The 14,371-nt window shown below is 37.3% G+C and overlaps 1 protein-coding gene across 1 annotated transcript in view; it reads right to left on the bottom strand.

Moving 5' to 3' along the window:
• Window positions 1-231: 231 nt before the first annotated feature.
• LOC108512771 (glutamate receptor 3-like) overlaps window positions 232-14,371 on the bottom strand; it is a gene marked incomplete at its 3' end in the record, with an annotated part of 74,969 nt that continues 60,829 nt past the window's right edge. Inside the window, exons 3-4 of the mRNA XM_017848161.1 lie at window positions 3,899-4,060; window positions 232-399 (exon numbers count right to left, since the gene is read on the bottom strand). Coding sequence (XP_017703650.1) covers window positions 232-399; window positions 3,899-4,060 — 330 coding nt within the window. The remainder of the gene's footprint in view (window positions 400-3,898; window positions 4,061-14,371) is intronic.

Here is a 14,371-nt window from a genome sequence, read left to right as displayed (position 1 = left end):
TGCCCTAAATTTATCTCTTTTTTTTCAAGCTTCAAGAAATGACCTCCAATTTTTAGATTTCTAGATTTGGATGATTTATAGAAATGGCTATACTTATCCTCTTAGCATACTCTGATATTCTACATAATCTGGTCCTGTTCCTTTTAGTATGTCTTCTCTCAAGATTAAGGTCTCATCTTTTTAATGTCTTTATAAGTTTCTTCCACCCCAATAACCCATTGTGGTCTTTACCATTTTCAGAGCTCTCTCAATATCAATTCCTTGACTCCAGGGCACAGCAGGATTTGCTAAGCAGTCTCCAGCACTTCCTCTCCGGGATACATCCACTCGCTGCCTCCTCAGGTAGCGGAAAGCTTCTGCTATGACCAGTATTGCGTCGTGTGTCAATGCAGATGTATACTGAAATGGATGCATGAAAAACAAGGTATCATGATAAATGATACCCTCAAAATTTGCCTTGTTTCTTATAATTTTCATTCATTTCTACCTATTGTTCTGTGCAGTCACCCACCCCCCCAATTATTTAAGAGATCTCTCTGGGCAAGCCTGAATTTGATTCATTCTACAATGATACGTCTTACCTCATGTGTGCATGTGTTACGATTATTACAATCAGATGGCTCAAGGCAATCTCTCTCTTGCTCTCAATACTGTTTCTTTTTTATACTGAGTGAGCGACTACCAAAAGGCTGGGTCCTTTACAGAGGAAGAAATATGTGTGAAGTTAAAGGATGGCATGTATAGACTGGAGAGGAAACAGCATATCCTAAAGCAAGACTGGGTTACTGCTGTTTGTAATAGAAAATTGAGATCCGGTGTTTACTTAGGGGAAAATGGAAATAGCTAAGTTAGACAGCTTGAAATTAATTTGGAGGAGATCATTAATCACTTCTGTCTGGACCATGTTTCTGGCGAGCCAGGACTTCTGGCCAGCAATAAATCAGTTTTTGTTTCCTGGGGGGTAGCAAAACCAAAGCTGTTTTCAATTGTAGAAAATTTCAATTATTATTGAGTTTTAAATCTGATAATGTTGACAATTCATAGGCAATACTTCATGATGCCACCTCCTGCAGGCAAGAACACTTTCTATTCCTTGGATATAGTGATATGCTCTACTAGGGATGAGGTCAGTCACTTAATACAAGGGATTTCATTATCCGCAATTTGAAATGGTGGATGCTTTTTCATTAAATGAATTAACATAACAAACTATGGTTAGAATAAGCTGGCCCCTGTTTTGCAGGAGTGACAAATACTGATAGAATATAGAATGTTGTTGGCTTTTAAAATGTAGCAAAATGTCCCAGGGGAGTTCTCTCTCTTTAGTACAGTATGTCCAAATACAATTGGGAGTGAGTAGATTATTGCCTCTACAACTATCAATTAGCTTTTCTGACTTTTCTCACGTTACTTCTCTTTTAGAAGCAAATCATCAAGTGTGACTGTAACAGGGGGAATATGTTCTTTCATGAAGAAAAATCTTTGTGTCTGTACATCTTTGCAATACATGAAGCCAACATGGTGATGATTTTCTTTTCAGTTGACTGCATAAATTGTCAGCATATCTTAATGTAGTCCTTTCTAAACCATGCCAAAAGAGCTATTTAATGTTTGCTTTATTCAGTTTCTACTTATCAATGTGTGAGAATACCCCCCAATCCCTAAAAGAAAACGTTTATAGAGTAAATTATCAGGATTTTTAATCTGTAGGCAACTTTATCTCCTAATCAAAATATTGTACATCAATTTTAAAGTGGGCTTTTGGTTTGATTGATATTGTGCAAGGTTCTATAATGACAAATACTAAGCAAAAGTCATGTGAAAGTTGTAACATTTATTTATTCAATTTTAAAAGTTATTTAAAGGTTTTACTTATAAGTATGAACATTTCTTCTCAGTGGGTTCTAGAACTTTACATTATATACACCAAGTGTTATCAATGAAGAGTCCAGAGCTGAGATTGGCTTCCTTCTCTTTTGTATGGCTCTACAACTTCAGCACAGGCATAAACTACTCTTCAGTATCCTTTTCATACTTCCTACCCTCACTCATATTCTCATGCCTAACACAGTGTCTGGCACATTGTAGGTGCCAGACTACTAACCCACTAAAATATTGAATAAATGAATTTCTCTCTTCTACCTATTACCTGGTAAATCTAAAGATCATAAAGCAGTGTGGGTAGGCAGTTTTATGAAAAATCTAAATTTGAATAAGCTCACCTAAATGTAATGCAATGTGCATTTTAACCATGACTTTATGCTTTTGATATTTTTATCTTTATTTCTATGAAAATGGGCAACTTAGGTAATCTAATTATTTTCAGAAATACTTTAGCAAGCAGGAAAACATTTCCATTCAATATACATATAGGTAACATACACTCTATTGTAGCCTAATTCACTTGGGATTTTTTCCAGTAAATATCAGTTTAATACATTAAAAAATTTTGATTACAAAGGATTCATCATAGGGATTGTGACCATATTTACTGAAGCAAATTAGGACACTTGATCAGACCCTAAAACAGAATGTTTTAAAACAAGACTATCTTGGAAAAATCTGGCAGGCATAATCACTATAACCACAGGGTACCACTTAACTAGTAAGTGGCTCAACTGAACGAAAAAAGTATGTTTAACCCATAACTTTTCTAGAACACACCAATTGCATAAAGTAAGGTTTCACTTGAATTATGTTCTGATGTAACCCATTTAAGGTGGAGCTGCATAGATGGTACAGAATGTATCTCTATATCTTTTTTCTGGTCTGTGTTGCCTACTATTCTCTATTATTATTATTATTATTATTATTTTGAGATGGAGTCTTGCTCTGTCGCCCAGGCTGGAGTGCAGTGGCATGATCTTGGCTCACTGCAACCTCTGCTGCATGGGTTCAAGCCATTCTCCTGCCTCCACCACCCAAGTGTCTGGGATTACAGGTGCATGCTACAATGCCCACCCTGTTATCCCCTATTCTATTCTCGCCAGGGAGGAAGGATGTGAGGATGAGTATCTTAAAACAATGAGGAAGATGTTTTCCCCTTTTCCTTTTTTAGGAAAAGGTCTTGACTCTGTTTTGATCCCCTATTTTGTACCACAGCTATGGTACATACTTTCACTGTATCAGGAAGGAAGAATTTAAAGTCAGTTTCATATTTGAATCAATACACTGAGGGAATGAGTTACTTAAAAAATATATTTGAAGGGTCCTTTGTGTAACATGAATAACTTTCCCCTAATTTATCTGTTTAATTCTTGGTTTTTAAATAATAGAATTTCTAGCCATAGGGGAACGCATATGAAAAATGTGCATTTTTAACCACAACTTTCTGCTTTTAATATTCTTATCTTGATTTTGTGAAAATGAGCAACCTAAGTAATTTAATTATTTTCTAAGATATTTTAGCAGGCAGGAAAACATTTCCATTCAATATACATATAGGCAATGCACATTCTTTATTAGAGCCTAATTCACTTGGGTGTACTGAGATTCATGGAACTTATTAAAACAAAGCAATCACATAAATAATGTAAAATCTAATTTTCTGTTTCAGACTATCAATCTTCCTTACCTATTCCCACTGCCCCCACCCTTCGCCTGGCTCAGGTTCTTGTAATACTATAAATTGTTATGAGCATATTACAAATAAAATTCATTAAAAATTAAGTTAACTTATTTCCAAGCATTGGATTTTAAAAGATCTCATTCTCAACAGCTTCTTTATTCAGGGGTTTAGTTTTTAAATGCAATAGCATCACCTGCAGTTGTTTTGTGGCATCTTTGAATCACTTCTGAGGAAAATCATTTGATCATAAGATGACTGTTAGTGTATAAAGACCATACGGAGATACATTGAAAAGCTGGCCTTAGGTTTTTACATGCCATGGAACATTACCTTTAGTGGTGCATTCTTGGCTTCAGGGAATTCCCTTTCATCCAGCCTCACCCAGCGCTGTATGAACTGCTGAACCATAGGGTTTTCATTGTTGACAATCTGGAAACCTGTAATGTTGGCTCCCCCATGCATGACTCTTTCCAGTAAAATATCAGTAAAACCCTGGAAAGACATTGAAAGGATCATGATTGTGGGAGGTTGTGTATTCTTACTCACCATATCTGTTAGAGTGCTAAAAATAATGTGATCGTTTATTAGCAAGCAAGACAGCCTTGAATATGAAATTAATTGTTAGGACACTATGTCCCTGAAACTGCAGGCATAATGGAGAAAATATGCATTCTTTCATTTTAGTTCCTGTGTCTTTATGTAATGTGGCTGCTGCATGGACAAACATAGTTGCCAGCTTTAAGCAAATATTTTGATTTGTTTCATTTACCTGTATTTTTAGTCTTTCTTCACTGAGTAAAAATACAATGCTTTATGTAATTGGAAAATGTTGAAAAAGTTTGACCCTAGTGGGTGTTATAGCAAACTTTTCTTCAGCCTAACATGATAAACACAGTGGATTGCTTCAGATTCTAGTGATGAGTACTTNGGCATAATCACTATAACCACAGGGTACCACTTAACTAGTAAGTGGCTCAACTGAACGAAAAAAGTATGTTTAACCCATAACTTTTCTAGAACACACCAATTGCATAAAGTAAGGTTTCACTTGAATTATGTTCTGATGTAACCCATTTAAGGTGGAGCTGCATAGATGGTACAGAATGTATCTCTATATCTTTTTTCTGGTCTGTGTTGCCTACTATTCTCTATTATTATTATTATTATTATTATTTTGAGATGGAGTCTTGCTCTGTCGCCCAGGCTGGAGTGCAGTGGCATGATCTTGGCTCACTGCAACCTCTGCTGCATGGGTTCAAGCCATTCTCCTGCCTCCACCACCCAAGTGTCTGGGATTACAGGTGCATGCTACAATGCCCACCCTGTTATCCCCTATTCTATTCTCGCCAGGGAGGAAGGATGTGAGGATGAGTATCTTAAAACAATGAGGAAGATGTTTTCCCCTTTTCCTTTTTTAGGAAAAGGTCTTGACTCTGTTTTGATCCCCTATTTTGTACCACAGCTATGGTACATACTTTCACTGTATCAGGAAGGAAGAATTTAAAGTCAGTTTCATATTTGAATCAATACACTGAGGGAATGAGTTACTTAAAAAATATATTTGAAGGGTCCTTTGTGTAACATGAATAACTTTCCCCTAATTTATCTGTTTAATTCTTGGTTTTTAAATAATAGAATTTCTAGCCATAGGGGAACGCATATGAAAAATGTGCATTTTTAACCACAACTTTCTGCTTTTAATATTCTTATCTTGATTTTGTGAAAATGAGCAACCTAAGTAATTTAATTATTTTCTAAGATATTTTAGCAGGCAGGAAAACATTTCCATTCAATATACATATAGGCAATGCACATTCTTTATTAGAGCCTAATTCACTTGGGTGTACTGAGATTCATGGAACTTATTAAAACAAAGCAATCACATAAATAATGTAAAATCTAATTTTCTGTTTCAGACTATCAATCTTCCTTACCTATTCCCACTGCCCCACCCTTCGCCTGGCTCAGGTTCTTGTAATACTATAAATTGTTATGAGCATATTACAAATAAAATTCATTAAAATTAAGTTAACTTATTTCCAAGCATTGGATTTTAAAAGATCTCATTCTCAACAGCTTCTTTATTCAGGGGTTTAGTTTTAAATGCAATAGCATCACCTGCAGTTGTTTTGTGGCATCTTTGAATCACTTCTGAGGAAAATCATTTGATCATAAGATGACTGTTAGTGTATAAAGACCATACGGAGATACATTGAAAAGCTGGCCTTAGGTTTTACATGCCATGGAACATTACCTTTAGTGGTGCATTCTTGGCTTCAGGGAATTCCCTTTCATCCAGCCTCACCCAGCGCTGTATGAACTGCTGAACCATAGGGTTTTCATTGTTGACAATCTGGAAACCTGTAATGTTGGCTCCCCATGCATGACTCTTTCCAGTAAAATATCAGTAAAACCCTGGAAAGACATTGAAAGGATCATGATTGTGGGAGGTTGTGTATTCTTACTCACCATATCTGTTAGAGTGCTAAAATAATGTGATCGTTTATTAGCAAGCAAGACAGCCTTGAATATGAAATTAATTGTTAGGACACTATGTCCCTGAAACTGCAGGCATAATGGAGAAAATATGCATTCTTTCATTTTAGTTCCTGTGTCTTTATGTAATGTGGCTGCTGCATGGACAAACATAGTTGCCAGCTTTAAGCAAATATTTTGATTTGTTTCATTTACCTGTATTTTAGTCTTTCTTCACTGAGTAAAATACAATGCTTTATGTAATTGGAAAATGTTGAAAAGTTTGACCCTAGTGGGTGTTATAGCAAACTTTTCTTCAGCCTAACATGATAAACACAGTGGATTGCTTCAGATTCTAGTGATGAGTACTTTAGAAATTTGTGATTTACAGAAATGCCAATGAGTGAAACTGACAGCTTGGTTGGATATGATGGTACAAATCCCAGAGTATGTCTCACATGTATCCATAAATGAATGACTATTTTTTTTTTTTGAGATAGAGTCTCGCTCTGTTGCCCAGGCTGGAGTGCAGAGTCTCGCTGTGTCGCCCAGGCTGGAGTGCAGTGGTGAGATCTCAGTTCACTGCAACCTCTGCACCACCCCCCAGGTTCAAGAGATTCTCATGCTTCAGCCTCCCAAGTAGCTGGGATTACAGGTGCATGCCACCATGCCCACCCAATTTTTGTATTTTTGGTAGAGACAAGGTTTCACCACGTTGGCCAGACTGGTCTCAAACTCCTGACCTCAAGTGATCTGCCCGCCTCGGCCTCCCAAAGTGCTGGGATTACAGGTATGAGCCACTGCACCAGGGCAATGAATGAATCTTAACAACTACTACATAGTATCCACCATTTTCTTCTAATTTGCTCTGGCTACCATCTGGTGCCTCTGCCACCTAAGCCTTGTGCAGGAGTATCTCCATGTGAGCTCTGCCAGCTCCATTGGTCATTATTATCTTCTGGGACAAGTAGCAGCCCAGGAATTGCTGCTACTTTTGCTGGATAACTATATCCTGCTAATTACTATTAATGTGTTAGGGTTTTCAATGAACTGAAGCCATCATTTGTATTCATAAACAGATGGGTAGAATTCTTCCTCCCTTCCTTACAACCCTCCAAAATTTTAATATAAAATGATCAAGCATACAGAAAATTGAAAGAATTATACAGTGAATACCCATATAGTCACACTCAGATTCTACAATTATTTTTTCTACTCATCTATCAAACCATTTCATTTTGGGGTTCATTTCAAAGTAAGTTGGAGACATTAGTATACTTCACCCTAAAAGATTTCAGCATGCAGGTCATTAACTAAAATTCAGTGTTTGTTTACAGTTCTTTTTCTTTCTTCATTTTTTGAGGTAAAATTTAAATCAATAAAATGTACTTGATGAGTTTTGATAAATGCATACACCTTTATTACCCAAGTCCGTATCAATTCTTTAATGTTTCCTCTCTTTTTTTTATAGTCTAAAAAAGGTTTTATTGAAGTGTAATAGTTGTATAGAGAAGTGCACATATCTTTATGTGTATAACTTGGTGAATTTATTCACAAACTAAACATAAACAATATATGTAGAGTCAGCACCTCCATCCATGTTTCTCTTAATTTTATATTTGTTTACTATGGGTAACAAGACAGTCTTAGAAAACATTTTAGTGAAACAGCTTTTTCAGTTATTACTTACAGCCCCTTCCTCTTCCTTTCATAAGTGGGATATGAGTCAATAGAGGCTGGACAAAGAGTCAGATAGTTTACATCACTGAGAATCACTCCATTCTGATAACCACAAAGCATTTTAAAAATTAACATTAATTCGTCATGATGAGTTTTCTCCTAAAGGTTTTCTTCATGAGAGATAATAAGACACAGTGTTTCTCCCATTTTATTCCCCCTGTAATAAATTCAGCAGAGAGCCTCACTTGTGTAGAAAGTCTAGCAGAGGCTACCACTGGGGCTTAAGCCTAACTCTTACCCAACTCTCCATTCTCACTCCTTAAACTTAAATTCAAATAAAATGCTGAGGATAAAACTCTAATGAAAGGGCCTTCAAGATGGCTGAATAGACGCATCCAGAACTCACCTCCTGTACAAAGAAGAAATAAAATAGTGAGTAGATAATCACACTTTGAGTATATTTCCTAAGAGAGAATGCTGGAATTCAATAGAGAAGTGACAGGAAACATCTGACTTAAGGAATGAGAAAGAAGTAAGGCAGCCTGCTTGGCTGGGATCATCTGGAAGCCTGGAGAAGTGCCCCAGTGTGGGTAAAGGATAAGTGAGAGACCCCTAGCAGTCCATATTCCCAACATGGACTCCTGCATTCTTAGCCCTGGGAGAGCCCTCAACGCACATGGGCTTTGAAGGAGTTGCCTAGAGATTGTATAATGGCATTTCTCTAGAGAGGGAGCTTGGGTGGTTCCTACCTACCCCAGAGTCCCAAGCAGCCACATTAGGGTGCCATTTTGAGAGCCCAGCCCTCACCAGACTACATCCTGACCGGGGGCCCAACAGCCCCTGCATTTCCACATCCTTGGGACCCCATCAATGGGGTCGAATACCTTGAATGCAGGGCTGGGCCTTGTTGGCTGCTGCTGCCAGAGCAAAACACGAGCCATTGGCAGTGACCCTGTCACTCCCAGTAGCAGTGCTGCTACATATTTAAAAGACCTCTGAGGAAAGGCTCCCCTGCTTATATCAGGGCCAAAGCACATGCTCCTAAGCTACCTGTTTATGGCTGCTACCACTGAAAGCAACCATGCCTTCTCCAGCAGTAGGGCTGCAGCACAGCCACTTCAGCCCCAACCTGAGCATTCTACTGGGAACCTAGGCTTCACTTCACCCCTGCCTACCACAGCCAGCACCCACATGCACCACCAGATGGCCTGGCTCCACTCCCCTAAATTCAGTGCCTGAGTACACTGTCCAGGGGCCTGGAAATTGCTCTGCCCCATTCACCACCACTGGACCTTAGCACTCCTCCTGGGAACCTGAGGACAGGCTGATTTAGCCTGTCTCTACCACCGTGGCTGGGACTCACCTACACGTGCTACCTACAGGCCTCAAGAATGGCTGGCCTAGCCTATTGCAGCCACCATCATCACCAGGACAAACCACTTGGGAGTCAGAGGATTGTGTTGCCTCTGCTACAACCATTGCCCATGCCATGCCCACTTCCTAGGGCTCCAAGGACCCACCCACCCATCTGGCCCACCACTGCCACTGCTGGCATCTGAGCAAGCTGCCTGGAGGCCCAAGAATCAGCCTAACTGGACCCACGAACACTGGTGCCCATGTACACTTCCCTGAGGCCCATGGACAGGTATGCTTGACCTGTTGTTGCTACCACTGGTGCCCAAGAACTGACCCATCTGATGTCTCCAACCCCAGCAAAACTTCACCACAGCCTCCACCACCAACTGCACCCTATACCACCAAGGAAATCACAGATACTATTGATGCTGTTTACAGCCAGATAAATCATCATGGAGACTATATGACTGCACATACTGAGAATCAAAACCAAAGTGTCTTACTCAACCAACACCATAGGTAAATCTTCAGGAAAAAGTCCTCCCCTACAAAAGCAAATTTAAAATATTGGAAGAAGTAACTGTTACACCAAATGTGCAGGTATCAACGCAAGGACACAAAAAATATGAAAACGTTAAAAAAATACAGTGCCTCCAAAGGAACATAATACCTCTCCAGCAATAGATCCCAATAAAAAAGAAATGTATGAAATCCCAGAAAAAATTCAAAATAATGATACTAAAGAAGTTCAGTGAGATACAAGAGAACACAGAAATCAGAACAACAATAAAATAAATCAGAAAACAATGCAGAATATGAGTGAGAAATTTACCAAAGAGATACCTAAAATAAAAGAAAAACATACAGAAATTCTAAAGCTGAATAATTCATTGCATGAAATATAAAATACATTTGAAAGATTCAACACTAGACTAGATCAAGCAGAAGAAAGAATTTTAGAAGTTGAAGACAAGTCATTGAAATAACCCAGTCAGACAAAAATGAAAAAAGATTAAAAAAGGTTAAACAAAGCCTATGACATACAGGACACTGTAAAATGATCCAAAATGTGAATTTTAGTGTCCCAGAAAGTGAAGGGAAAATGAAAGTGATAAAAAAACCTATTTAATAAAATAATAGTTGAAAACTTTCCAGATGTAGCAAAAGATTTAGACATACAAATACAGGAAGCTCAGAGATCCCAAAACCTTTAAAAAGGTCTTATCCATGGCACACTGTAGTCAAACTGTCAAAAGTCAAAGATAATTTTAAAAATAGCAAGAGAAAAGCATCTAGTCACTTACTCTGATGGGAGTTCCCATTAGACTGACAGTGAATTTCTCAGCAGAAATGTTATAGGCCTGGAGAGAATGGGCTGATATATTCAAAGTTCTAAAACAACAACAACAACAACAACCACCACCACCACCACCACCTTGGCAACCAAAGATACTATAGTGAAGAAAGTTGTCCTTCATAAAGAAGGAGAAATAAAGTCTTTCCCAGACAAGCAAAAGCTGAAAGAATTCATAACTACTAGACTAGCCATATAAAAAATGCTTAAGGGAGTCTTACACCTGGAAGAAAAAGGAGAGTATCTACCATAATGAAAATACATGAAAGTATAAAGCCCACTGGTAGAGTAAACTCACAAATGAGGAAGAGAAGGGTCTCAAATGAGACCCTTCCACTATAGAAAACCATCAAACCACAATGATAAACAGTAAGAGAGGAAGAAAGAAACAAAGTATATGCAAAATAATCAGAAACCAATTAATAAAATGACAGAAATAAACCTTCAAATATCAATAGTAACTTTGAATATAAATAGATTAAACTTTCTATTTAAAAGATATAGACTGGCTGAAGGGATTTTAAAAAATGATCCAGCTATATGCTGCCTACAAGAAACTCACCTCACATGTAAATGTACATATAGGGTCAAAGTAAAGGGATGGAAAAAGACATTCTGTGCAAACAGAAATGTAAAGCAAGCGGGAGTAGCTATATTTGTGTCAGAAAAAACAGACTTAGTCAAAAACAGTGAAAAGAGACAAAGAAGGTCATTATATAATGATAAAGGGATTAATCCAATAATACTATATAACCATTCTAAGCATATATGCCTCTGACACCAAAGCACCAAGACAAATATTATTACAACTAAACAGAGAGATAGACTCTAGTATGAAAATTGGTGAGAGCTTCAACACCCTACTCTCAGTATTAGACAGATCATCTAGAAGGAAGATTAACAAAGAAACACTGAATTTAAACTTCACTTGAGACCAAACATACATAACAGAGATTTATAGAACATTTCATCCAACAGCTATAGAATACACATTCTTCTCATCAGCACATGGAACATTCTCCAGGATAGATTATACATTAGGATACAAAACAAGTCTCAAAAAATTTAAAAAATCAAAATCATATCAAATATCTTCTCAGACCACAATGGAATTTAACTAGAAATCAATAACAAGAGGAACTTTGGAAACTATAAAAATACCTGGAAATTAAACAACATGCTCCTGAATGACCATTGGGTCAAAGAAGAAATTAAGGAGGAAATTAAAAAAATTCTTGACACAAAAGAAATTGAAACACAACATACTAAAATCTACCATAATGAAAATACATGAAAGTATAAAACCCACTGGTAGAGCAAACACACAAATGAGGAAGAGAAGAATACAGAAAAAGTAATATTAAGAGGGAATTTTATAGAAATAATGGCCAACATCAAGAAGGATGTCAAGTAAACAATCTAATGATGCACCTCAAAGAACTAGAAAAGCAAGAACAAACCAAAGCCCATATTAGTAGAAGGAAAGCAGCAATGAAGATCAGAGCAGAACTAAATGAAATAGACTAAAGAAAAATACAAAAGAACAACAAAATAAATTTTTTTCAAAAGATAAACAAAATCAATAAACCACTAGCTAGATGAACCAAAAAAGAGAGAAAACCTAAATAAATAAAATCAGAAACAAGAAAGGAGACATTACAATTGATACCATAGAAATATGAAAAATTGGCCTGGCACAGTGGCTCATGCCTGTAATCCCACACTTTGGGAGACAAAGGCAGGTGGACCATTTGAGGTCAGGAGTTCAAGACCAGCCAGGGCAACATGGTGAAACTCTGTCTCTACTGAAAATACAAAAATTAGCTGGGTGTGGTGGCACACACCTGTAATCCCATCTACTCGGGAGAGCTGAGGCAGGAGAATTGCTAGAACCCAGGGAACAGAGGTTGCAGTGAGCCAAGATTGAACCACTGCACTCCAGCCTGGGTGACAGAGTAAGACCCTGTCTCAAAAAAGAAAAAAATGAAAGATCACCAGAGACTGTTATGAACAACTAGATGATAACAGACTGGAAAACCTTGAGAAAAGGGATAAATTCCTGGAGGCATGCAACCTACCAAAATTTAATCAGGAAGAAATTGAAAACCTGAACAGACCAATAATGAGTAATGAGATTGAATCAGTAATAAAAAGTCTCTCAACAAATAAAAGTCTAGGACTGAATGCTTCACTGATGAATTCTACCAAACTCACAAAGAGGAACTAATACCAATCCTCCTCAAACTATTCCAAAAATATTAAGGGGAGGGAATTCTCCCTAACTCATCCTATGAGGCCAACATTACTGTGACAGCAAAACCAGACAAGGATGCAACAACAACAAAAAACTACAGGCAAATATCCATGATGAACATAGATGCAAAAGTCCTCAACAAAATACTAGCAATCTGAATCCTACAATCTATCCAAAAGATACACCATGATCAAGTGGGATTTATCCCAGGGGTGCACGAATGGCTCAACATATGCAAATCAATAAATGTAATACATCACATCAACAGAATGAATGCCAAATCTGTATGATCATCTCAATAGACACAGAAAAACAATTTGGTAAAAGTCAACATTCCTTCATAATAAAAACTCTCAACAAACTAGGCATAGAAGGATTGTAACTCGACATAATGAAGACCATATATGACAAACCCACAGCTGAAATCATACTGAATGGGAAAATGCTGAAAACCTTTCCTCTAAGAAATGGAACAAGACAAGGATGCACATTTTCATCACTCCTATTCAATGTATTACTGGAAGTCATACCCAGAGCAACCAGGTAGGAAAAGAAAGGCACCCAAATTGGAAAGGGGAAGTCAAATTGTCCTTCTTTGCATATGTCATGAGCTTATATCAAGACAAACCTAAAGACTCCACCTGAGAAATTCTTAGATCTGACCATTAAATTCAGTAAAATTGCAGGATATAAAATTAACATACAGAAATCAGTAGTGTTTTTATGCACCAATATTGATCTAGCTGAGAGAGAAATCAAGAAGGCTATCCCATTTACAGTAGCTACTGAAATATCTAGGAATAAACTTAACCAGGGAGGTGAAAGATCTTTACAAGGAAATCTCTGATGAAAGATTTTGAAGAGGGCATAAATGGAAAGACATCCCATGCTCATGGATTGAAAGAATTAATATTGTTAAAATGACCATACTACTCAAAACAATCTACGGATTTCATGCAATTCCTGTCAACATACCAATGTCATATTTCACAGAAATAGAAAAAACAATCCTAAAATTCACATGGAATGAAAAAAGAGTCCAAGTATCCAAAGCAACCCTGAGCAAAAAGGACAAAGCTGGAGGCATCATACTACCTGACTTCAGGATGTGTCACCAGGCTATAGTAATCAAAATGACACAGTATTCATATAAAGGCAGACACATAGATGAATGGGACAGAATAGTGAACCCAGAAATAAAACCACATATTCACAGCCAACTTATTTTCAAAAAAATTTCTAAGGACATACACTGGGGAAAGGGTACCTTCTTCAGTAAATGGCGCTGGGAAAATTAGATATCCATATTCAGAAGGATGAAACTGGACTCCTATTTCTCATCATATACAAAAATGAACTCCAGATGGATTAAAGACCTAAACATAAGACTCGAAACTATAAATCTACTAGAAGAAAACATAGGGAAAGCACTTCAGGACATTAGTGTAGGCAAAGATTTTATGGCTAAGACCTCAAAAGCACAGGCAACAAAACAAAATAGACAACTGAGACTATATTAAACCAAAAAGCTTCTGCACAGTAAAGGAAACAATCAAAAGAGTGAAGAGACAACCTGTTGAATGGGAGAAAATATTTGTAAACTATTCATCCAACAAGGGACTAATATCCAGAATATACAAGGAACTCAAACAACTCAATAAAAAACAAAAACATATAATCCCAT

Source organism: Rhinopithecus bieti, unplaced genomic scaffold (genome assembly GCF_001698545.2).
Source record: "Rhinopithecus bieti isolate Rb0 unplaced genomic scaffold, ASM169854v2 scaffold_31512, whole genome shotgun sequence".
In the NCBI taxonomy this organism is placed as follows: Eukaryota; Metazoa; Chordata; class Mammalia; order Primates; family Cercopithecidae; genus Rhinopithecus; species Rhinopithecus bieti.
This window is presented reverse-complemented; position numbering and strand designations above follow the sequence as displayed.